Below are 26,413 nucleotides of genomic sequence, written 5' to 3'. Positions count from 1 at the left end.
TGTCCATCTTTCTCTTCTTTTTTTTCTGAGACAGAGTCTTGCTTTGTCATCCAGGCTGAAGCACAGTGGCATGATCTTGGCTCACTGTAACCTCTACCTTCTGGTTTCAAGAGATTCTCCTGCCTCAGCCTCCCGAGTAGCTGTGATTACAGGCGTGTGCCACCATGCCCAGCTAATTTTTGTATTTTTAATAGAGATGGGGTTTCACCATGTTGGTCAGGCTGGTCTCAAACTCATAATCTCAAGTGATCCACCTGCCTTAGCCTCCCAAAGTGTTGGGATTATAGGGTGTGAGCCACCTTGCATGGCCCCTCCTCTTTCTTTTGTTCTTTCCTCTTTTTTATTGGTTTCAGCTTTTCTCCTCATCCTATTCCTTCTTTCTCTCTCTCCTCCTTCCTCTTCTCCATCTCTGTTTCTGTCCTGTCTCCTTCTCCCTTTTTTCTTCCCTTCTCTCCCTCTTACTTCCTCTCCCCACACCCTTTTTCTGTAAATGCTTTATAATATCTAATATTGGTCATCATTGTAGATATGAAAATGCATCCTCAAAGCATTTATTTTAATAGTGAAATGGGTTTAATGTTTCCTGGAAATCCTCACACTCAGTCATAAGAGTCAATTTTGGAAGGAGTAAGTTTTCTCTGTATTGAAAAATGGATTTAACTAGTTAATTAATTTATGAAAAAATAGGTTATAAATCCCACAAACAAGTAGGAAGTAAAGAATTATGAAATCATCATGTTAAATATTATTTTAATAGCTTGCTGTATTGTCTTCTTTTTTAATCTGCTGAGTTTTTTGATATTTATTCTTGTTTTCCTTGTTCTGTTTGTCTTCACTTGGTTAGCTTAAGTTTTCAGAATGTTTGACTTTTGGAGATTTAAGAAACGAATTTTAAAGTTTTTTTCAGTGATACTTCCGTGAATCAATAAAATCATATAACGACAATAATAGTAAGTTTAAAATTATGTCATTTTTCACAACAAGCCTGAAATGTATATTTAGTCCTCCTTTTTGGCAGATGAAAAACACTGAAGCACAGATACATAAAATCCATTAATATTTAGTTAACAGTAGTTATGGATTCAGGACTGTAAACAATATATTTGGATTTTAGGTCCGTTTCTCTTTCTTTAGTCTTTTATACATTTCTAATTTCCCCTTTTCCTTTTTCTCTCCTACTCTTTTTTTTTCTTCTCTCTCTCAGTTAATGCTTTATGAGTGTTTATGTTTTTGCCAGCACTAGGGATACAAAAATTAATATGACTAGGTTGTAGTAGGGCAAGACTTTTGCTCCAAGAACCCATAGTGTTGAACACAGAGAGATGATCATGAGGCTATGTGTACTGTAATGGCCATTCAACATGGCCTTTGAGGTTGGACAAATGTAGCAGCACCATTTTCAGCCTTGAGGACACCAAGAAGCTTCCAGATAGGCAACATGGAAAAAGGGATGGCTCAGGAAAGAAAGAAGTTCTCTATGTGCTTGGTCTTTTTGTATGACTTAAAATTGGCAGAGCAAATTGGAATTTTCTCTGCTAAGTATGTGCACCCGTTGTCAGGTGAAGTATATCCATCTTGGTGTACCCGTAAATGGGTTACACATATGGCCACATCATGGAATGGCTCTTGAAACTTGACATTTTGTATTTTTATTTTTATTTTCTGATTGTAAAAGTTACACATTTTTACTGTAGAAAATTAAAAACAAACCAGAAAATTATAAAGAAGAAAATGCATACTATTAATACTTACATTGTCAAATGTCAAATAGAAACAAATAAACAATTGACATGGTTTTGTGTTTGTTTTTACTTATTGTAAAGCTAGAAAACATATGACATCAAAGATATATTTATTCACTAAGTGAAAGCCTTATTGTTGAGGATGAATATGACTTATTTTTCAGAGCAGTCACCTGTCACCTGAACACAGCTGATGATGAGGATGAATAATGTGACTGAGTTTATTCTCCTGGGCTTGACTCGAAATATGGAGCTTCAGAAATTTTCATTTGTTGTGTTTTTGATTGTCTACTCGGTCACCTTGGCAGGCAACCTGCTCATCATCCTTACCATTAGCACCAGCAGGTCCCTGGCATCCCCCATGTACTTTTTCCTGTTTTACTTATCCCTCATGGATGGCTGCTGTTCTTCATGCATGACCCCCAAAATGCTAGCTGATACTCTTTCTGTGAAAAAAACCATTACTTTTAGGGGGTGCATGACTCAAGTCTTTGCTGGGCATCTTTTTGGTTCTGCTGAGATTGTGCTTCTCACGGTGATGGCCTATGACCGCTATGTGGCCATTTGTAAACCCCTGCACTACATGACCATCATGAACCAACAGGTGTGTAGATTCCTTGTGGGAGCAGCCTGGGTTGGAGGCTTTGTTCATGCAACAATTCAGATCCTCTTCACAGTCTGGCTACCCTTCTGTGGCCCAAACATCATAGATCACTTCATGTGTGACTTGATCCCTCTGTTGAAACTCGTCTGCATGGACACTTATACCCTTGGTCTCTTTGTTGCTGGCAACAGTGGATTTGTCTGCCTGTTGAACTTTCTCCTCTTGATTGTGTCTTATGTGGTCATCCTATATAATCTGAAATCTCACAGCTTGGAGGGGAGGCGCAAAGCCCTCTCCACCTGTGTATCTCATATCACTGTAGTCATCTTGTTCTTTGTGCCCTGCATATTTGTGTATCTACGTCCAGCAACCACCTTCTCCATTGACAAAGCGGTAGCTGTGTTTTATACCATGATAACTCCTATGTTAAACCCTTTAATCTACACCCTTAGAAATGCAGAGGTGAAAAATGCTATGAAGATGCTCATGGTTAATATGTAATTTCTCTGCCACTGCTGTGATATGTAATACTCTGATCTGACTGAAGTCTATAAGATTTTTGGGAGCTGGAGCACCTCCTAACATGCTCATTACTGTATTTCTCTCCTCCTGGTTTTCTAATCTCCTTTGGCCCTTTGTCTTTTGGTCCTTGAGGCTGATCCGTTTGTCAGTCTAATTCTATCATGACAAACCCTGTTTCAAGGACCAAAGAGTGACTTTATTATGAATCTGAAATCAACAAAACAGGCAATTAGAGTATGGATAGACAAAATAAAGTGAGAAATTTGTTCAGAAAAGGTAGTATGCTGCAGAGGTAAGAACAGATTCTAGAGTCAGTTTCCCGGGTTTGACTGTGACCTAGGAAAGTTATTTAACTTGTTTATTCTCACATTTTCTTCATTTGTAAAAATATTAATGATAGTATCTCTCTCAAAATGTTGTTGGGACATTTAAAATGGTTAGTATTTGTTAAGTGTTTATAACAGTATGAATGGTAAATATTGCAAAAGTGTTTTTTGTTTGTTTTTTTTGAGACAAGATCTTGCCTTGTCACCCAGGCTGGGATGCAGTGGCATGATCTCAGCTCACTGCAGCCTCGACTTCCCAGGCTCAAGCCATCTTCTCACCTCAGCCTCCCTAGTAGCTGGGGCTATAGGCATGAGCCACCACAGCTGACTTATTTTTGTGTTTTTAGTAGAGATGAGGTTTCACCATCTTGCCTAGGCTAGTGTGGAACTCCTGGGCTCAAGTGACCTGCCCACCTAGGCCTTCCAAAGTGCTGGGATTATAGGAGTCAGCCTAAAAGTATTTTTTAAAAGCCAAACATACTGACTAGTGCTGACCCAACTTCCATTTGGGGCCAATTTTGCCTTATGTCTCCTTCAGAACTAGCAGGATGTTTGTTTTTTTCTGGATCGGGATCTTTATGGGTCTCGCCCTGGTCCTCGTCTCCTTAGATGGAAAAGACACCTTCACGTGTGGCCAATATTATGTCATATCACTGTTTCCTTGGACTTCAGGCAAGGGCATGATTGACTTTTAGGGTGATTCTTTAACCTCTGGAAGTCCTGTTAACAGCAGAGTTTTGGATGATGTGGAAGAATTTGACTGTGGTGTCAATAGAGCTAGGATGGAACTCTATCTCACTAGTTCACGTAACATTGTATGTATTTCACATCTCTCAATATCTTATTTTAATCTTTGTTTATATGTACAATGAAATGGTAGTACATATTTCATAGGGTTATTTTAAGCCTTAGATGAGACACTATGTGCAAAGTGTCTAGGATAGTACTTGTCACTCAGTGGATGCTTAATAAATGTCACTGTTTTTGTTGCCTTTACTTCATCATCAGTGTCTTATTTCTGTCTGCTTTGGAAAAAAACTACATGATTTATAGATATTCAACTGTGTGTAGGTATTATATTAGGAAGTCATGAGGAACTTTCTGATTCCTGAGCGTAAACCTCCCAAAATTAATGCAGGATGGATGAGATTAAGCCTGAACAATTCACCTTAGAAGTCTGTCTCTTTTTGCAGCCAACAGACCCATGAAAAAATGCTCATCATCAGTGGCCATCAGAGAAGTGCAAATCAAAACCACAATGAGATACCATCTTACACCAGTTAGAAAGGTGATCATTAAAAAGTCAGGAAACAACAGATGCTGGAGGGGATGTGGAGAAATAGGAACGCTTTTACACTGTTGGTGGGAGTGTAAACTAGTTCAACCATTGTGGAAGACAGTGTGGCAATTCCTCAAGGATCTAGAACTAGAAATACCATTTGACCCAGCCATCTCATTACTGGGTATATACCTAAAGGATTATAAGTCATGCTACTGTAAAGACACATGCACAGGTATGTTTATTGTGGCACTATTCACAATAGCAAAGACTTGGAACCAACCCAAATGTCCATCGATGATAGACTGGATTAAGAAAATGTGGCACATATACATCATGGAATACTATGAAGCTATAAAAAAGGATGAGTGCATGTCCTTTGCAGGGACATGGATGCAGCTGGGAACCATCATTCTGAGCCAACTATCACAAGGACAGAAAACCAAACACCGCATGTTCCCACTCATAGGTGGGAATTGAACAATGAGAACACTTGGACACAGGACGGGGAATATCACACCCCAGGGCCTGTCATGGAGTGTGGGGTCAGGGTGATGGATAGCATTAGGAGAAATACCTAATGTAAATGATGAATTGATGGGTGCAGCAAACCAACATGGCACATGTATACCTATGTAACAAGCCTGCACGTTGTGCACATGTACCCTAGAACTGGGGGAAAAAAAGTCTGAATGTCTCCAAAATCAAAATCAGGCTAAAGAAGACATAAAAATTTAATAGAATCCTTAAGACAAACAAGAAAGTTATAGCATAATAATCAAAAATTTTAGTAAAGTTTATTAGTATTTACTACAACGTGGTTCATGCTAGAAAGTCATTGTCTTGTTAATCTGCACAAGAGCCTTATGAAATAGATACTGTTTTTCTTGATTTCTAATACAATTGGATGAAGCTGGGAAAATTTAAATAAATTACTTTAGTCACAGAGGAAGCAAATACCTGAGGTAGGATTTAAACTCATGTAGTTTTGCTTTAGAACTTACACTTTTAGGCAGTATGGTATATAACAGAAAAATGACACACATTTGAATAAAGAAAAATTCTAGTCAGGTCAAGGAGCAATAAATAAACATTTTTAAGAAAGAATAAATTTAGAGTGAAAAGGGCTTAAAAAGGTGAAACCTGTGACGTGATCGAGAGCAACTCAGAAGACAGGGTGGGGGTTCCTTCAGAATGGGTGTGAAAAAGATTTTAGTGCAAGAATTTAGTGTTTAACCTATCAGGGTGAGGAACAATGAACTGAAAGTCATAAGTAAAACAGTAGAGAGAAATTTATGTATGTTGAGGGGGAATATTATCTGACCTGATGCAACTTTTTTTTTTTTTTTAAAATTTATTTATTATTATTATACTTTAAGTTGTAGGGTACATGTGCATAACGTGCAGGTTTGTTACATATGTATACTTGTGCCATGTTGCTGTGCTGCACCCATCACCTCGTCATTTACATCAGGTATAACTCCCAATGCAATCCCTCCCCCCCGATGCAACTCTTGTCTTCAATTTCTCTCTTCTCTTTTGACCTTAATATCACCAACTAAATTTATCATATTATAATTAATTCATCTCTAATTAAAATCAGGATGAAGCAAAATCAAGCATATGCATCCAAGCAACCACTTTTCCCAGAAACCTTTGTGTGTGCCTCTGGCAGTTGCTGTTTTTGATGGACTTTTTGGTGTAGTCAACGACATTGATCTCCATTTTGCCTCTATGTGACTATTGTTTTAAAATTAATTTGTTTTTTCCCATGTAAAAAATTCACTTAGTGAAGTTGAGCTAGGTTGATTGGTAAAAGGAAAGCTATTTCACCAATTGTAATTGATGTTTTCATACCTTGTCAGAGTCTGTACAATTGTTTCCCACTCAAATATGTATCTAATCTCATCCAGCACCACTCTCTCACTTGTTCACTGTGCTCCAGCTGTAGTGACCTCATTCTTGCCCTCGGGCCCTTGTACTAGCTCTTCTTTATTCCCCAAATGCTCATCTTCTAGAGCTTCACATGGCTGTGTCCTTGTCATCACTCAGTCTGCAGTTCAATTTGTCCTCCTTAGAGGTATTCTTGATCCATCCGTGTAAAGGCATTCTCTATCTCTTTGAGTTATCTTCTATCACATTACTTTGTTATATTTTATCTACAACATTTTCACCATGCAATTGTCAGATTTAATTTTTTTTTTTTGGTCCATTTTTTCCAGTTAGAATTAAAATCCACGAAAGTAGACGTATTGACTGTTTTGTTCACTATGGCATTTCCAGCACAAGAAATGCCCATGCATTTATTCTATGTCAAGCCTATTCTGTGTCAAGAATGGGCTGTTATGAGCAAATGTAGTTTTCAAAGGGACCCTTGCTAACAAGAATGCTTCTGCAATTGATGGCTTTCCATTCTTGGTGACAAATTGAAATAGAGAATTTTAGATCAGTTTAGTATATCAACCACGCTTCTTAGGTGATGACACAGAATTATCTGTAGCTAGTTTAAGTAAAGGGATTTGTTATATGCAATTAAGTTGTTTAAAGAACATTTGGAAGGGTTAGAATGACAGAGTCTGACATGAATGACCAGGAATAACTTGCAGAAGCACATCTGTTGGGACAGGTGCTACAAAGGAGCCGCTGCCCCTCTGATACCATGGTTATGCTGCCATGGGCACATCTCCACAGGTGCTGCTCTGTTTCTGACCGCAGAATCACTTCGACTTTGTTGACATAGTCAGAACCCAGCCTCAGATAACTAATTTCCAACTCAAAGACTTGCACGGAGGCTCCTGGTTCGTATCTCTCAAGTCACGTGTCTAACCTTCTGGGACTAGCATTGTATAGCATATGATTTGGTAGCAAATCTCAAGCAGCTCTTCTACCTTAATTTGAGATGCTTATTAATGGAAGATTCCCTCAATTGAAAAAGTGCTTCTCACTTTACTTTCATTTTTACATAATATTTCTATTTTTTTGTATACATTTAAGTCATACAACATAATGTTTTGATATACATGTACATGGTGAAACTATTACTACAGGTATGTACTTTTACATATCCATCATCTCACATGGTTATCTTTTTGCGTCTTAAAATTTTTTTTTTTTTTTTTTTTTTGGTAAGAGGACCCAAAACCTCTATTCTGTTAGAAGATTTGCAGTATACTATTGTGAATAGTGCTGCAATAAACATACGTGTGCATGTGTCTTTATAGCAGCATAATTTATAATCCTTTGGGTATATACCCAGTAATGGGATGGCTGGGTCATATGGTACATCTAGTTCTAGATCCTTGAGGAATCGCCATACTGTTTTCCATAATGGTTGAACTAGTTTACAATCCCACCAACAGTGTAAAAGTGTTCCTATTTCTCCACATCCTCTCCAGCACCTGTTGTTTCCTGACTTTTTAATGATTGCCATTCTAACTGGTGTGAGATGGTATCTCATTGTGGTTTTGATTTGCATTTCTCTGATGGCCAGTGATGATGAGCATTTTTTCATGTGTCTGTTGGCTGTATGAATGTCTTCTTTTGAGAAATGTCTGTTCATATCCTTTGCCCACTTTTTGATGGGGTTGTTTGTTTTTTTCTTGTAAATTTGTTTGAGTTCTTTGTAGGTTCTGGATATTAGCCCTTTGTCAGATGAGTAGATTGCAAAAATTTTCTCCCATTCTGTAGGTTGCCTGTTCACTCTGATGGTAGTTTCTTTTGCTGTGCAGAAGCTCTTTAGTTTAATGAGATCCCATTTGTCAATTTTGGCTTTTGCTGCCGTTGCTTTTGGTGTTTTAGACATGAAGTCTTTGCCCATGCCTATGTCCTGAATGGTACTACCTAGGTTTTCCTCTAGGATTTTTATGGTATTAGGTCTAACATTTAAGTCTCTAATCCATCTTGAATTAATTTTCGTATAAGGAGTAAGGAAAGGATCCAGTTTCAGCTTTCTACTTACGGCTAGCCAATTTTCCCAGCACCATTTATTAAATAGGGAATCCTTTCCCCATTTCTTGTTTCTCTCAGGTTTGTCAAAGATCAGATGGCTGTAGATGTGTGGTATTATTTCTGAGGACTCTGTTCTGTTCCATTGGTCTGTATCTCTGTTTTGGTACCAGTACCATGCTGTTTTGGTTACTGTAGCCTTGTAGTATAGTTTGAAGTCAGGTAGCATGATGCCTCCAGCTTTGTTCTTTTGACTTAGGATTGTCTTGGAGATGCGGGCTCTTTTTTGGCTCCATATGAACTTTAACCTACAAAGAACTCAAACAAATTTACAAGAAAAAAACAAACAACCCCATCAAAAAGTGGGCAAAGGATATGAACAGACATTTCTCAAAAGAAGACAATCATACAGCCAACAGACACATGAAAAAATGCTCATCATCACTGGCCATCAGAGAAATGCAAATCAAAACCACAATGAGATACCATCTCACACCAGTTAGAATGGCGATCATTAAAAAGTCAGGAAACAACAGGTGCTGGAGAGGATGTGGAGAAATAGGAACACTTTTACACTGTTGGTGGGATTGTAAACTAGTTCAACCATTATGGAAAACAGTATGGCGATTCCTCAAGGATCTAGAACTAGATGTACCATATGACCCAGCCATCCCATTACTGGGTATATACCCAAAGGATTATAAATTATGCTGCTATAAAGACACATGCACACGTATGTTTATTGCAGCACTATTCACAACAGCAAAGACTTGGAATCAACCCAAATGTCCATCAGTGACAGATTGGATTAAGAAAATGTGGCACATATACACCATGGAATACTATGCAGCCATCAAAAAGGATGAGTTTGTGTCCTTTGTAGGGACGTGGATGCAGCTGGAAACCATCATTCTTAGCAAACTATCACAAGAACAGAAAACCAAACACCGCATGTTCTCACTCATAGGTGGGAACTGAACAATGAGATCACTTGGACTCAGGAAGGGGAACATCACACACAGGGGCCTATCATGGGGAGGTGGGAGGGGGGAGGGATTGCATTGGGAGTTATACCTGATGTAAATGATGAGTTGATGGGTGCAGCACACCAACATGGCACAAGTATACATATGTAACAAACCTGCACGTTATGCACATGTACCCTACAACTTAAAGTATAATATTAAAAAATAAATAAATAAAATTAAAAAAAAAAAAAAAGAGGTGTAACTTTTAGGTGATTAGGTCATGAGAGTTTTGCCCTTGTTAGTTTATACCTTTATAAAAGAGACTTTACATGGTGTTCTTCTCTTTTTTGCCCTCTCAGTAACAAAGCACTATCTTGGAAGCAGAGACTGGGCCCTCACCAGACACCAAATCTTCTGCTACCTAGATCTTGGACTTCCCAGTTTTTAGAGCTGTGAGACATAAACTTCTGTTTTTTATAAATTACTCTGTGGTATTTTGTTACAGCAGCACATGTGAAGTAAGACAAAGACCAAAATAAACAGAAACCCATCTACTGTTTATAGATGGAAGACTTAATATAATTAAGGTGACAATACTAGTAGTCAAGAACATTTAGTAGAAAATGAATTTTCTCTTCAGCAAACGATACTGGGACAACTGGATACCCAAACACAAAAGAATAAATTTGGATCCCTTTCTCTTGCCATATACAAAAATTAATCCGAAATGAATCAAAGATCCAATGTAAAATGTAAAACCATATAACTATTAGAGGAAAACAGAGGGTAAATCATCATGATCTTGGGATTAGACAATGGTCTCTTAAATACAGCCACAAACAAGCAACAAAAGAAAAATAGACAAATTGAACTTTATCAAAATTTAAAACTTTTGTGCCTCAAAGAAAACTATCTAGAAAGTCAAAGTCAATTCACAAAATGGGAGAAAATACTTCCAAATCATATATTTGATAAGGATCTTGTATAAAAATATGTAAAGAACTCTTTACATCTCAAAAATAAAAAGACAAGCAACTCAATTAAAAATGCACAAAGGGAGCGATGTCAAAGATAGAATAGGACGTTCCACATCACATTCCCTCACAGAAACACCAATATACATATCCCATCTGCACATGAAAATACCTTCACAAGAGTTCTAGATCACAGGTGAGAACTTACAGTACCCAAGTGGAATGCACAATCAAGAAAAGATGCGCTGAGTGGGGGAAGAACAGCTTTGCTTTACCGAAGTCACCCATTCCCCAAGCCCATGCCGCACAAGGCTAAGAGAGACCGTCTCTGTCCCAGGGCTCTCCTATGTGGAAAAGAAAAGTGAAGTGAGCATTGGCTTCACTGCAGATGCCTATTCAGGCCTACACCGACAGTCTCAAGTACAAGGCCTATTTGCATGAACTTAAGCACCAGGCTTTCCCCAGAGCCAGAGCAGGTTCCCACAGACCCAGGCTCCTAAACCACCCAGCACTAGGCCAACTCTCTTAGACCAAGGCACAAAACCAGTCCTAATACCAATTAGGCCCTCACTAACTCAAAGCCAGGCTGGCACAAGTAGATAAGTCACCAGGGCTGCACCAGTGTCACACCACCCCTTCACACACTAAAGCTTCAGGCCAGCCTCTTTGCAAGGCCATCTCATGTAGATACAGGAACTAGACCCACCCCACTGCCAGACTGGCCCCAGTTCCAGGTCTGGTCTATGGTTAGACTGCTATGTGGATCTAGGTTCCAGGCCTGCCTCAGTACCAGGCCAGTCCTCATGAAAATAGACTATCGGACCACCTCAGCACCAGGTCAGGAATGCAAACCAGGCACTAGACCAACCCCTATGGATTCAACCTACAAGTCTGCCCCAGTGAGCATCTGTGGAAGGCCAGTACCCATGGACCCTGGCACTAGGCTTAACACAGGTCCAGCTCCACCATGGAGGACTCAGTTTACACCCGACCCGGCTGTCCCTCAAAAATGCAGACTCAAGGCCTGTTCCAGTGCCAGGCCAGCCCACATAAACCCAGGTTCTAAACTCACCCTGGTGGACCCAGGCTCCAGGCTCACACCTGCAGACCCATGTGTCAGGTCTGTTCCCGCTGGACTCTAATTCTAACCCTGTGGAAACAGATAGCAAGGTTATCTGCCTAGAGACCTCCACAGTCAACCTGCCCATAGTGTCTTCAACTGTTGGCTCACATCGGAATTCTAGACAAGCTGATTGGTGAAGGGCTTTCCCAGCAGAAGCCAGACTGTAAAGGCTAGAAGAGATGACAACTTCTTCAAATGCAAAGACACCAAAGCAAGTTTATAAGAATCATGAAGGATCAGACAAACATGGTACCACCAAAGGAAATAAATACATCAACAGTAATTGACCCTAAAGAAATGGAGATATATGAACAGTCTGACAAGGAATTCAAAATAATTGTCTTTAAGTATTCATGGGAATACATGATAACACAGATAAACAACTTTAAAAATTAGGAAAATAATGCATGAACAAAATTAGAAGTTCAATAAAAATATATAAACCATAAAAAGAAATCAAACAAATTCAAGAGAGGAACACAAACAGTGACCTGAAAAATTCAATAGAGAGAGCTGCAAAGCAGACTCAACCAAGCAGGAGAAAGAATCAGCAAGCTTGAAGACAGATCGCTTGAAATTTGTCTCACTCAGAGGGAAAAAAAAAAAAAGAAAAATAAAGTTAAAAAACCCTTTGGTATTTCAGGAACACCATCCTGTATGTCAGCGTAAGTATTATGGGCTACCCAGAGGGAACAGAGAAAGAAAGAGAAGCTAAAAGTATGTTTAAAGAAATGATAATAAAGAAATGGTCCCCAAATGTAGGAAGGGATATAAACATTCAGACCCATGAAGCCCAAAGAACTACAAAAGTGAGGACATAAAAATGTCTTCATCAAAACACAACAGAATCAAATTGCCAAAAGTTAAGGACAAAGAGAGAACTTTGAAAGCATTAAGGAAAAACTGACTTATCACATACAAAGGAATGATAAAACTATTAGCAGATTTGTCAGCAGAAACCTTGCAGGCCAGGAGAGGGTCAGATAATATATTCAAAGTGCTGAAAGAGAAAGAAAGAGAACTGTCAACACAGAATACTCAGCAAAAGTGTTCAGAAATAAAAAAGAAATAAAACTTTCCCAAACATAATCTGAGGGAGTTCATCACCACTGGACCTGCCTTAAAGGGAATACTAAAGGAAATTCTTCATGCTTAAAACAAAAGTGAGCTGAAATGAAAGTACACTAACTAACAACATGAAAACATATGAAAGCATAAACTCATTGGTAAAGATACACTATTCTATCTCTATACTAGCCTAGAAATAAACCCATATACATCTATTAACTCATCTTTAACAAAGGTGCCAAGAACACACAGTAGGAGGAAGAAGAGTCTCTTCAATACATGGTGCTAGAAAAACTGAATATCCACAAACAGAAGAATGAAATTTGACCCTTATCTCACACCATATACCAAAAGCAAATGAAAATGGATTGAGATCTTAAATGCAATACCTGAAACTATAAGGTCAGTAGAAGAAAACAGGAGAAAGAAAATCTTGATTTTGGTCTGGGCAATGATATTTTAATATGATACCAAAAGCACAGGTCACAAAAGCAAAAATAAATGAGTAGTATTGCATCAAATGAAAAGCTTCTTCACAGCAAAGGAAACAATCAACAAACTGAAAAGGCAATCTAGGGAATGAGAGAAAATATTTGCAAACCATGTATATGATTAGGAGTTAATATCCAAAATACAAAAGGAGCACATACCACTCAATAGCAACAAAATTAAAAATGGACAAAGAATGAGAATAAACATTTCTCAAAAGAAAATATATGTGTCCAACCAGTATATGAAAGATACTCAATATCACTTATTATTATAGTAATGCAAATCAAAATCACAATGAAATATCACCTCACACATGTAGGATAGCTATGTCAGAAAAAAAGATAAATGTTAGTGAAGAAGTGGAGGAAAGAAAACCCTTGTGCACAGTTGGCAAGAATGTAAATTGGTACAGCCATTGGGAACACAGTATAGAGGTTTCCCCCAAAATTAGAAAGCTTCTGATCCAGCAATCTCACGTCTGGTTGTATATTCAAAGAAAATGAAATCAGTACCTTGAAAAGATACCTGTATTCCATGTTTATTGGAGTATTATTCACAATACAAAGATATAGTAACAACCTAACTGCCTGTTGGAAACTTAATGGATAAGAAAAGTGATTTTATATATATGTATAAATATTATTCAGCATTAAAAGAAAAGAAATTCTTGAAAAAAACTACTTTAAAGTTCATATGGAACCAAAAAAGAGACCGCATCTCCAAGACAATCCTAAGTCAAAAGAACAAAGCTGGAGTCATCACGCTACCTGACTTCAAACTATACTACAAGTCTACAGTAACCAAAACAGTATGGTACTGGTACCAAAACAGAGACATAGACCAATGGAACAGAACAGAACCCTCAGAAATAATACCACACATCTACAACCATCTGATCTTTGACAAACCTGACAAAAACAAGAAATGGGGAAAGGATTCCCTATTTAATAAATGGTGCTGGGAAAACTGGCTAGCCATATGTAGAAAGCCAAAACTGGAACCCTTCCTTAAACCTTATACAAAAATTAATTCAAGATGGATTAAAGACTTAAATGTCAAACCTAAAACCATAAAAACCCTAGAAGAAAAACCCAAGAAGAAAAACCCTAAAACCATAAAAACCCTAGTAGGCAATACATTCAGGACATAGGGGTGGGCAAAGACTTCATGTCTAAAACACCAAAAGCAATGGCAACAAAAGCCAAAATTGACAAATGGGATCTAATTAAACTAAAGAGCTTCCGCACAGCAAAAGAAACTACCATCAGAGTGAACAGGCAACCTACAGAATGGGAGAAAATTTTTGTAATCTACCTATCTGACAAAGGGCTAACATCCAGAATCTACAAAGAACTTAAACAAGTTTACAAGAAAAAATCAAACAACCCCATCAAAAAGTGGGCAAAGGATATGAACAGACACTTCTCAAAAGAGGACATTTATGCAGCCAACAGACACACGAAAAAATGCTCATCATCACTTGCCATCAGAGAAATGCAAATCAAAACCACAATGAGATACCATCTCACACCAGTTAGAATGGCGATCATTAAAAAGTCAGGAAACAACAGGTGCTAGAGAGGATGTGGAGAAATAGGAACACTTTTACATTGTTGGTGGGACTGTAAAGTAGTCCAACCATTGTGGAAGACAGTGTGGTGATTCCTCAAGGATCTAGAACTAGAAATACCATTTAACCCAGCCATCCCATTACTGGGGATACACCCAAAGGTTTATAAGTCGTGCTGCTATAAAGACACATGCACACGTATGTTTATTGCAGCACTATTCACAATAGCAAAGACTTGGAACCAATCCAAATGTCCATCAATGACAGATTGGATTAAGAAAATGTGTCACATATACACCATGGAATACTATGTAGCCATTAAAAAGGATGAGTTTGCGTCCTTTGTAGGGACATGAATGCAGCTGGAAACCATCATTCTGAGCAAACTATCAAAAGGACAGAAAACCAAACACTGCATGTTCTCACTCATAGGTGGGAATTGAACAATGAGAACACTTGGACACAGGGTGGTGAACACCACACACTGAGGCCTGTTGTGGGGTGGGGAAGGGGGGAGGTATAGCATTAGGAGATATACCCAATGCAAATGATGAGTTAATGGGTACAGCACACCAATATGGCACATGTATACACATGTAACAAACCTGCACATTGTGCCCTTGTACCCTAGAGCTTAAAGTATAATAATAAAAAAAAGAAAAGAAATTCTTCCATTTGCAGAAACATGGATAAATCTGCAGGACATTATGCTAAACAAAATAAGCCAGGCACAAAAAGACAAATATTGCATGTCCTCACTTATATGTAAAAGCTAAAATAATGAAACTCATAGAAACAGTGAATAGGAGGGCGGAGCAAGATGGCCAAATAGGAACAGCTCCAGTCTCCAACTCCCAGCGCGAGCGACACAGAAGACCGGTGATTTCTGCATTTTCAACTGAGGTACTGGGTTCATCTCACTGGGGAGTGCCGGACGATCGGTGCTGGTCAGCTGCTGCAGCCCGACCAGTGAGAGCTGAAGCAGGGCGAGGCATTGCCTCACCTGGGAAGCGCAAGGGGGAAGGGAATCCCTTTTCCTAGCCAGGGGAACTGAGACACACAACACCTGGAAAATCGGGTAACTCCCACCCCAATACTGCGCTTTAAGCAAACAGGCACACCAGGAGATCATATCCCACACCTGGCCGGGAGGGTCCCACACCCACGGAGCCTCCCTCATTGCTAGCACAGCAGTCTGTGATCTACCGGCAAGGCAGCAGCGAGGCTGGGGGAGGGGCGCCCGCCATTGCTGAGGCTTAAGTAGGTAAACAAAGCTGCTGGGAAGCTCGAACTGGGTGGAGCTCACAGCAGCTCAAGGAAACCTGCCTGTCTCTGTAGACTCCACCTCTGGGGACAGGGCAATAACAAACACAGCCAAAACCTCTGCAGACGCAAACGACTCTGTCTGACAGCTTTGAAGAGAGCAGTGGATCTCCCAACACGGAGGTTGAGATCTGAGAAGGGACAGACTCCCTGCTCAAGTGGGTCCCTGACCCCTGAGTAGCCTAACTGGGAGACATCCCCCACTAGGGGCAGTCTGACACCCCACACCTCACAGGGTGGAGTACACCCCTGAGAGGAAGCTTCCAAAGCAAGAATCAGACAGGTACACTCGCTGTTCAGAAATATTCTATCTTCTGCTGCCTCTGCTGCTGATACCCAGGCAAACAGGGTCTGGAGTGGACCTCAAGCAATCTCCAACAGACCGACAGCTGAGGGTCCTGACTGTTAGAAGGAAAACTATCAAACAGGAAGGACACCTACACCAAAACCCCATCAGTACATCACCATCATCAAAGACCAGAGGCAGATAAAACCACAAAGATGGGGAAAAAGCAGGGCAGAAAAGCTGGAAATTCAAAAAATAAGAGCGCATCTCCCCCGGCAAAGGAGCGCAGCTCATCGCCAGCAACGGATCAAAGCTGGACGGAGAATGACTTTGATGAGATGAGAGAAGAAGGCTTCAGTCCATCAAATTTCTCAGAGCTAAAGGAGGAATTACGTACCCAGCGCAAAGAAACTAAAAATCTTGAAAAAAAAGTGGAAGAATTGATGGCTAGAGTAATTAATGCAGAGAAGGTCATAAACGAAATGAAAGAGATGAAAACCATGACATGAGAAATACGTGACAAATGCACAAGCTTCAGTAACCGACTCTATCAACTGGAAGAAAGAGTATCTGCGATTGAGGATCAAATGAATGAAATGAAGCGAGAAGAGAAACCAAAAGAAAAAAGAACAAAAAGAAATGAACAAAGCCTGCAAGAAGTATGGGATTATGTAAAAAGACCAAATCTACGTCTGATTGGGGTGCCTGAAAGTAAGGGGGAGAATGGAACCAAGTTGGAAAACACTCTACAGGATATCATCCAGGAGAACTTCCCCAACCTAGTAGGGCAGGCCAACATTCAAATCCAGGAAATACAGAGAACGCCACAAAGATACTCCTCGAGAAGAGCAACTCCAAGACACATAATTGCCAGATTCACCAAAGTTGAAATGAAGGAAAAAATCTTAAGGGCAGCCAGAGAGAAAGGTCGGGTTACCCACAAAGGGAAGCCCATCAGACTAACAGCAGATCTCTCCGCAGAAACTCTCCAAGCCAGAAGAGAGTGGGGGCCAATATTCAACATTCTTAAAGAAAAGAATTTTAAACCCAGAATTTCATATCCAGCCAAACTAAGTTTCATAAGTGAAGGGGAAATAAAATCCTTTACAGATAAGCAAATGCTTAGAGATTTTGTCACCACTAGGCCTGCCTTACAGGAGACCCTGAAGGAAGCACTAAACATGGAAAGGAACAACCGGTACCAGCCATTGCAAAAACATGCCAAAATGTAAAGACCATCGAGGCTAGGAAGAAACTGCATCAACTAACGAGCAAAATAACCAGTTAATATCATAATGGCAGGATCAAGTTCACACATAACAATCTTAACCTTAAATGTAAATGGACTAAATGCTCCAATTAAAAGACACAGACTGGCAAACTGGATAAAGAGTCAAGACCCATCAGTCTGCTGTATTCAGGAGACCCATCTCACACGCAGAGACATACATAGGCTCAAAATAAAGGGATGGAGGAAGATTTACCAAGCAAATGGAGAACAAAAAAAAGTGGGGGTTGCAATACTAGTCTCTGATAAAACAGACTTTAAACCATCAAAGATCAAAAGAGACAAAGAAGGCCATTACATAATGGTAAAGGGATCAATTCAACAGGAAGAGCTAACTATCCTAAATATATATGAACCCAATACAGGAGCACCCAGATTCATAAAGCAAGTCCTTAGAGACTTACAAAGAGACTTAGACTCCCATACAATAATAATGGGAGACTTCAACACTCCACTGTCAACATTAGACAGATCAACGAGACAGAAAGTTAACAAGGATATCCAGGAATTGAACTCATCTCTGCAGCAAGCAGACCTAATAGACATCTATAGAACTCTCCACCCCAAATCAACAGAATATACATTCTTCTCAGCACCACATCGTACTTACTCCAAAATCGACCACGTAATTGGAAGTAAAACACTCCTCAGCAAATGTACAAGAACAGAAATTATAACAAACTGTCTCTCAGACCACAGTGCAATCAAACTAGAACTCAGGACTAAGAAACTCAATCAAAACCGCTCAACTACATGGAAACTGAACAACCTGCTCCTGAATGACTACTGGGTACATAACGAAATGAAGGCAGAAATAAAGATGTTCTTTGAAACCAATGAGAACAAAGATACAACATACCAGAATCTCTGGGACACATTTAAAGCAGTGTGTAGAGGGAAATTTATAGCACTAAATGCCCACAAGAGAAAGCAGGAAAGATCTAAAATTGACACTCTAACGTCACAATTAAAAGAACTAGAGAAGCAAGAGCAAACACATTAGAAAGCTAGCAGAAGGCTAGAAATAACTAAGATCAGAGCAGAACTGAAGGAGATAGAGACACAAAAAACTCTCCAAAAAATCAATGAATCCAGGAGTTGGTTTTCTGAAAAGATCAACAAAATTGACAGACCACTAGCAAGACTAATAAAGAAGAAAAGAGAGAAGAATCAAATCGATGCAATTAAAAATGATAAAGGGGATATCACCACCAACCCCACAGAAATACAAACCACCATCAGAGAATACTATAAACACCTCTACGCAAATAAACTGGAAAATCTAGAAGAAATGGATAATTTCCTGGACACTTACACTCTTCCAAGACTAAACCAGGAAGAAGTTGAATCCCTGAATAGACCAATAGCAGGCTCTGAAATTGAGGCAATAATTAATAGCCTACCAACCAAAAAAAGTCCAGGACCAGATGGATTCACAGCTGAATTCTACCAGAGGTACAAGGAGGAGTTGGTACCATTCCTTCTGAAACTATTCCAATCAATAGAAAAAGAGGGAATCCTCTCTAACTCATTTTATGAGGCCAACATCATCCTGATACCAAAGCCTGGCAGAGACACAACAAAAAAAGAGAATTTTAGACCAATATCCCTGATGAACATCGATGCAAAAATCCTCAATAAAATACTGGCAAACTGGATTCAGCAACACATCAAAAAGCTTATCCACCATGATCAAGTGGGCTTCATCCCTGGGATGCAAGGCTGGTTCAACACACGCAAATCAATAAACATAATCCAGCATATAAACAGAACCAAAGACAAGAACCACATGATTATCTCAATAGATGCAGAAAAGGCTTTTGACAAAATTCAACAGCCCTTCATGCTAAAAATGCTCAATAAATTCGGTATTGATGGAACGTACCTCAAAATAATAACAGCTATTTATGACAAACCCACAGCCAATATCATACTGAATGGGCAAAAACTGGAAAAATTCCCTTTGAAAACTGGCACAAGACAGGGATGCCCTCTCTCACCACTCCTATTCAACATAGTGTTGGAAGTTCTGGCTAGGGCAATCAGGCAAGAGAAAGAAATCAAGGGTATTCAGTTAGGAAAAGAAGAAGTCAAACTGTCCCTGTTTGCAGATGACATGATTGTATATTTAGAAAACCCCATTGTCTCAGCCCAAAATCTCCTTAAGCTGATAAGCAACTTCAGCAAAGTCTCAGGATACAAAATGAATGTGCAAAAATCACAAGCATTCTTATACACCAGTAACAGACAAACAGAGAGCCAAATCAGGAATGAACTTCCATTCACAATTGCTTCAAAGAGAATAAAATACCTAGGAATCCAACTGACAAGGGATGTAAAGGACCTCTTCAAGGAGAACTACAAACCACTGCTCAGTGAAATAAAAGAGGACACAAACAAATGGAAGAACATACCATGCTCATGGATAGGAAGAATCAATATCGTGAAAATGGCCATACTGCCCAAGGTAATTTATAGATTCAATGCCATCCCCATCAAGCTACCAATGAGTTTCTTCACAGAATTGGAAAAAACTGCTTTAAAGTTCATATGGAACCAAAAAAGAGCCCGCATCTCCAAGACAATCCTAAGTCAAAAGAACAAAGCTGGAGGCATCACGCTACCTGACTTCAAACTATACTACAAGGCTACAGTAACCAAAACAGCATGGTACTGGTACCAAAACAGAGATACAGACCAATGGAACAGAACAGAGTCCTCAGAAATAATACCACACATCTACAGCCATCTGATCTTTGACAAACCTGAGAGAAACAAGAAATGGGGAAAGGATTCCCTATTTAATAAATGGTGCTGGGAAAATTGGCTAGCCGTAAGTAGAAAGCTGAAACTGGATCCTTTCCTTACTCCTTATACGAAAATTAATTCAAGATGGATTAGAGACTTAAATGTTAGACCTAATACCATAAAAATCCTAGAGGAAAACCTAGGTAGTACCATTCAGGACATAGGCATGGGCAAAGACTTCATGTCTAAAACACCAAAAGCAACGGCAGCAAAAGCCAAAATTGACAAATGGGATCTCATTAAACTAAAGAGCTTCTGCACAGCAAAAGAAACTACCATCAGAGTGAACAGGCAACCTACAGAATGGGAGAAAATTTTTGCAATCTACTCATCTGACAAAGGGCTAATATCCAGAACCTACAAAGAACTCAAACAAATTTACAAGAAAAAAACAAACAACCCCATCAAAAAGTGGGCAAAGGATATGAACAGACATTTCTCAAAAGAAGACATTCATACAGCCAACAGACACATGAAAAAATGCTCATCATCACTGGCCATCAGAGAAATGCAAATCAAAACCACATTGAGATACCATCTCACACCAGTTAGAATGGCAATCATTAAAAAGTCAGGAAACAACAGGTGCTGGAGAGGATGTGGAGAAATAGGAACACTTTTACACTGTTGGTGGGATTGTAAACTAGTTCAACCATTATGGAAAACAGTATGGCGATTCCTCAAGGATCTAGAACTAGATGTACCATATGACCCAGCCATCCCATTACTGGGTATATACCCAAAGGATTATAAATTATGCTGCTATAAAGACACATGCATACGTATGTTTATTGCGGCACTATTCACAATAGCAAAGACTTGGAATCAACCCAAATGTCCATCAGTGACAGATTGGATTAAGAAAATGTGGCACATATACACCATGGAATACTATGCAGCCATCAAAAAGGATGAGTTTGCGTCCTTTGTAGGGACATGGATGCAGCTGGAAACCATCATTCTTAGCAAACTATCACAAGAACAGAAAACCAAACACCGCATGTTCTCACTCATAGGTGGGAACTGAACAATGAGATCACTTGGACTCAGGAAGGGGAACATCACACACAGGGGCCTATCATGGGGAGGTGGGAGGGGGGAGGGATTGCATTGGGAGTTATACCTGATGTAAATGATGAGTTGATGGGTGCAGCACACCAACATGGCACAAGTATACATATGTAACAAACCTGCACGTTATGCACATGTACCCTACAACTTAAAGTACAATAATAATAAATAAAAAAAAAAAAAAAAAAAAGAAACAGTGAATAGTACAGGGGTTGTGAGGGGCTAGAGCAGGGAGAAATGGGAATGTTGGTCAAGGTGTATAAAGTTGCATTTATGTAAAATAAGTTGTAGAGCTAAGGTACAGCAAGGTGACTATAGTTATTACTACAGTTTTTTATATAGTACAGTAGATTTAAGAAGGTAGAGCTTAAGTTTCTCACCATACCAATAAAAATGATTAACTATATAAGATGATGAGCATGTTAATTATGTTGATTATGGTGATCATTACCCAATGTATACATATATAAATCATCAAGTAGTACACCTTGAATATAAAAATTTTTTGTCAAATATACCTCAATAAAGTAGGAGGAGGGAAAGAAAAAGAGCATTTGGAATCAAGTCCTTTAAAATGGCTGCCATTAATTTCATGCCCTCAGTGCTCTAGATCTCAAGCAATCAATAACATTTTCCAAAAAAGGTTTTACATTAGATGAAAAAACAGCAGCTCTTTCTGTAGCATGAGTCAACAGGGGAACTACATGAGGTGCCCACTCTGGAATTATGCCACCTTGCCATTTAGGTGGCATTCAGCTTTCTTAGAAACCTGGGTTCAGACAGGAAAAAGGGACTCTCACAGGCTTAAGTTTTAAATATAGAGAATTCAATTCCCCATTCAGGATGGGCATTTTTCAAACATTTCTCTCCAGGATATCTGCTTCTAAGACAAAGTCTTTCCATCAAAGGAGATAATTAATTCCTGGGAGAGAAAGCAACAGCTACGAGACAAGGTCTCTGAATCTTTGTAGAAACCTCTTTAAATACACATGCAGTACAAGGTAAAATGGTTTTTTTGTTTTTGTTGTTGTTGTTGTTCACATCTCCAGAGCAAGATTCATCATGAGCTGAGTGACTCATTTAAATGTATTTCCTCCACACTTTCTTCATCTTGCCCTGAGGGGACCAGAGCCATGTCAAGAAGAGCAGTTTTTTTGTGAAAATGTTCAGAGGCTTTAGGCTAGAAGAAAATATTTAGACTTACAGACTTTCTTAACAACTGTTGATTTGATGTTGAATCACCTGAATAAGCTCTTTTGAAGTGTGAAATACCTTTCACAATTGAAACTTACTTATTCCAAGAAAAGATAGTTTCAAATAAGATTGTGTCTGAACACCCCTAAACATCACTAAGATCATCAAAGACTACTAAGGTAAGTTTTTCAATAGTGCTGAAGCTTACCAAAGATTATTACTTTCTATATATAGGAATCAGTATTTTTCTTTTTTTTTTTTTGTGAATGAAACATTATTTTTTAATTGTATAGATGAGAAAATTGTTTATAGATGAGAAAGTTGTTTTTATTCTATAGTACAAGTCACTGCTGGGAGATTTGAATAGAGTTCTTAAAAATGCAGACTTCAAAGCCCCTTCTGTTAATGTATTATACTAGTTCATTTAGTAGCAACAGAAGATACAAGAGGAAACGTAATCAGTATTTTTCAATACTTTTCAAATAGAGTAATAGAGTCTTGCATTCTCATTCCAATTTTTCAAAAGGTAGTTGGTAAATATCATTAACCCAATTTGACAGTTGAAATATTTGAGGCTTACAGAGATTAAGCAATGTATAGAACCCATCTCTCTGATATCAGGTACCATACTTTTGCCATGAGACACCTTCTTAGTGAGTGAGACAAGTTATGAGGACTAAAACAAAATTTAAACACACTTCACACACACAAAAGACGCAAATATAAATATTAAACGGCAAATCATCAGCTGATTAGTCCAAGCACCAACATGGAGAAACTTTCCTGGGATCACTTGCTATGAATAATATAAATCCCTGTAGCTTCTTGAAAAGGAAAATTGGAGATCTTTCTTCGTGAGCTTAATGCATGGTCAAATGTTTCTCTGTATTATATTGATCACACTGTCAATTTATCGTGCCTCCTAGGCTTATACAGCCATAAAAGTAAATGAAAGTCCTGTGTATGTCCCTAACAGTAGTATATTCATATATGTTCTCCCAATTAATTCTCGTAACAGTATGTGAGGTGAATATTATTCTTATCATTTCATGGATGATAAGATTAAGATGTAAGGTGCCAAGAAATATACCCCAGTTAAAAGAAGTTATAGGTGGAAAAACAAGGATTCTAATCTGGTCTTTCTGATTCTCAAACTAACACCATTAACAACTGTGATGATGGTTTTTCACACTTTGCAGAAGATTCTGGCCAGGGTCCCATGCTTTGGAAGGGGGTTGAGAAGGAATGGATAGTGCTGACATAGAGACTAAGCAAAAACAGCCCTTCAATGAATGTAATACCACATTTTTCTTAATATTTAGGAGTTTCAATATATCATTGTGTCTGTGTGTCTGTCTGCTGATGAAGTTGCTTCATATAAACTTGTCTCTGAAGTAGTATTAATTATAAAAATTATGGCCATATCAAAGGGAAATTACCAGTTCAACATTGTTTATTGTAACAATATAAAGCGTGAGTTAAGACTTTGGAGGGAAAAAATTAACAAGCATAATCTGAAACTTAATATTGGGTCCAGCCTTGATTATCTGCTCAATCTTGGGAGGAACCTTAATTTCTCTGTGCTTCTGTTTCCTAATGAGTAAATAAGTATAAAAAGACAATAGTAACTAATACATAGGTTTTCGGTGAGGATTAAATAAGCAAATGTCTGTAAAAGCACTTGAAACACGCTATGTTCAGTAAATATTAGTTAATATTAACACTATAACTAGTATTAGCCACTGAGACTGTGTCCTCATCTGTAAAATTGATACAATGAGATCATGTGTGCAAAGCACATTCTACAATGTCATGCTCATAGCAATTATTCAAAGGTGTATATTATTAGCTATAATAAAGTTAATAGGACTTAGACAATAGATTGTGAATTCTTTTATAGCAGCTCTTATATTCTTTCTTTACATTTTCATCACAAATGCACTGTTATTCTTATGTCAACTACTCTAAATAGTCTGCTAACTAAGTTCCATTATCTGGATTCCAGTTCCTTACTGGATCTCAGCCCACATCATAAAAAACACACAAAGACCTTCACTAGAGATATATCCCAAGAATTCCCCTTCTTCAGATTCCTCTGTATCGTTTCACTCATACTGTGCGTAACATTTCACATTTCATTATTTTCTTAAAAAAAAAAAAAAAGCAAATTTTGAGCTTTGCATTCATGTGCTTTACATATATATTCTATAATCTTTTCAGGCTTAGTTGCCACTATGTGTGCAATCATTCAACTTTCAGTCCTTTCAGATGATTAAGTATTCACAGATGGTCTCTTGCCTGTGTGCCACGAAAGATTCTTATGTCAAAACTCTTAGCACAGTCTTCACCAGGGAGGCAATGAGTAAACTTCCAAAACTCAAAACATTTTTCCTATCTCAGAAAAAATCCTCAAATCACAACCCAGTAGAACCCAAGAATTTATTATATTACATATTGCAATGGAGAAGTTTAACAAATTTAAAGATGTATTAATAAAAATTGTTTTCTTTTCAGGTAATGTAATTAACCATCATTTGAAATACATGGCGAATAGAAACAATGTGACAGAGTTTATTCTACTGGGGCTTACAGAGAACCCAAAAATGCAGAAAATCATATTTGTTGTGTTTTCTGTCATCTACATCACCACCGTGACAGGAAATGTGCTCACTGTGGTCACCATAATTGCCAGCCCATCATTGAGGTCCCCCATGTACTTTTTCCTGGCCTATCTCTCCTTTATCGATGTCTGCTATTCCTCTGTCAATGCCCCTAAGCTGATCACAGATTCACTCTATGAAAAGAAAACTATCTTATTCAATGGATGTATGATTCAAGTCTTTGGAGAACATTTTTTCGGAGGTGTTGAGGTCATCCTACTTACTGTAATGGCCTATGATTGCTATGTGGCCATCTGCAAGCCCTTGTACTATACCACCATCATGAAGCAGTGTGTGTGTAGCCTACTAGTGGGAGTGTCATGGGTAGGAGGCTTTCTTCATGCAACCATACAGATCCTCTTCATCTTCCAATTACCTTTCTGTGGTCCTAATGTCATAGATCACTTTCTGTGTGATCTAAACCCTCTGCTCAATCTTGCCTGCACTAATACCCACACTCTAGGACTCTTCGTAGCTGCCAACAGTGGGTTCATATGCCTGTTAAACTTTCTCTTGCTCCTAGTCTCCTACGTGGTCATACTGTACTCCTTAAGGACCCACAGCTTAGAGGCAAGGCAGAAAGCCCTCTCTACCTGTGTCTCCCACATCACAGTTGTCATCTTATTCTTTGTGCCCTGCATATTTGTGTACACGAGACCTCCAGCTACTTTACCCATTGATAAAGCAGTTGTTGTATTTTACACTATGATAACTCCTATGTTAAACCCCTTAATCTACACCTTGAGGAATGCTCAGATGAAAAATGCCATTAGGAAATTGTGTAGTAGGAAAGTTATTTCAAGTGTCAAATAAGTGTGACTGGAGCCCAACATGATTCAACTGAGGCAAGGGTCGAAAGGACATTTTGGGTAATGTAAGCAAGGAATACTGATTGGATAAATAAAATAATTAACCACTATGATCAATACATTATGCCTTGAGGGGAGTCAAAATGGGTTCAAGAAAAAGGAGAAAACCTAACCATGTATTATTCTCACAAACTGGGAAAATTCTACTAATTTGGGGCTTAGTTTCACTAGCTTCATCCATATGTATGAAACTCATAGGCCTTCTAATAAATGTAAAATAAGTAATAAAATAAGTATATCTATATTAAATAATAATGTCCATAAAAAACTGAGGGAGGCATTACTCTTATCCCCATTTACC

At 38.6% G+C, this 26,413-nt stretch overlaps 2 protein-coding genes across 2 annotated transcripts; both read left to right on the top strand.

Moving 5' to 3' along the window:
- The first annotated feature begins 1,935 nt into the window (after positions 1 to 1,935).
- On the top strand, positions 1,936 to 2,847 carry LOC102129610 (olfactory receptor 4C12-like). Its single transcript, XM_005577909.4, has one exon. The coding sequence runs from the start codon at positions 1,936 to 1,938 to the stop codon at positions 2,845 to 2,847; it is 912 nt and encodes a 303-aa protein (XP_005577966.3).
- A 22,279-nt stretch (positions 2,848 to 25,126) lies between these two features.
- On the top strand, positions 25,127 to 26,056 carry LOC135967235 (olfactory receptor 4C13-like). The gene has a single exon (XM_065529697.1). The coding sequence runs from the start codon at positions 25,127 to 25,129 to the stop codon at positions 26,054 to 26,056; it is 930 nt and encodes a 309-aa protein (XP_065385769.1).
- The last annotated feature ends 357 nt before the right edge of the window (positions 26,057 to 26,413 follow it).

Source organism: Macaca fascicularis, chromosome 14 (genome assembly GCF_037993035.2).
Source record: "Macaca fascicularis isolate 582-1 chromosome 14, T2T-MFA8v1.1".
Taxonomy (NCBI): domain Eukaryota; kingdom Metazoa; phylum Chordata; class Mammalia; order Primates; family Cercopithecidae; genus Macaca; species Macaca fascicularis.
The sequence above is the reverse complement of the archived record's forward strand: the minus strand, read 5'-3'. Positions and strand labels throughout refer to the sequence as shown.

Bases quoted from the DNA above. Each gene is read 5' to 3' on its own strand.
- LOC135967235 (XM_065529697.1), top strand. From the start codon at position 25,127: ATGGCGAATAGAAACAATGTGACAGAGTTTATTCTACTGGGGCTTACA.
- LOC102129610 (XM_005577909.4), top strand. From the start codon at position 1,936: ATGATGAGGATGAATAATGTGACTGAGTTTATTCTCCTGGGCTTGACT.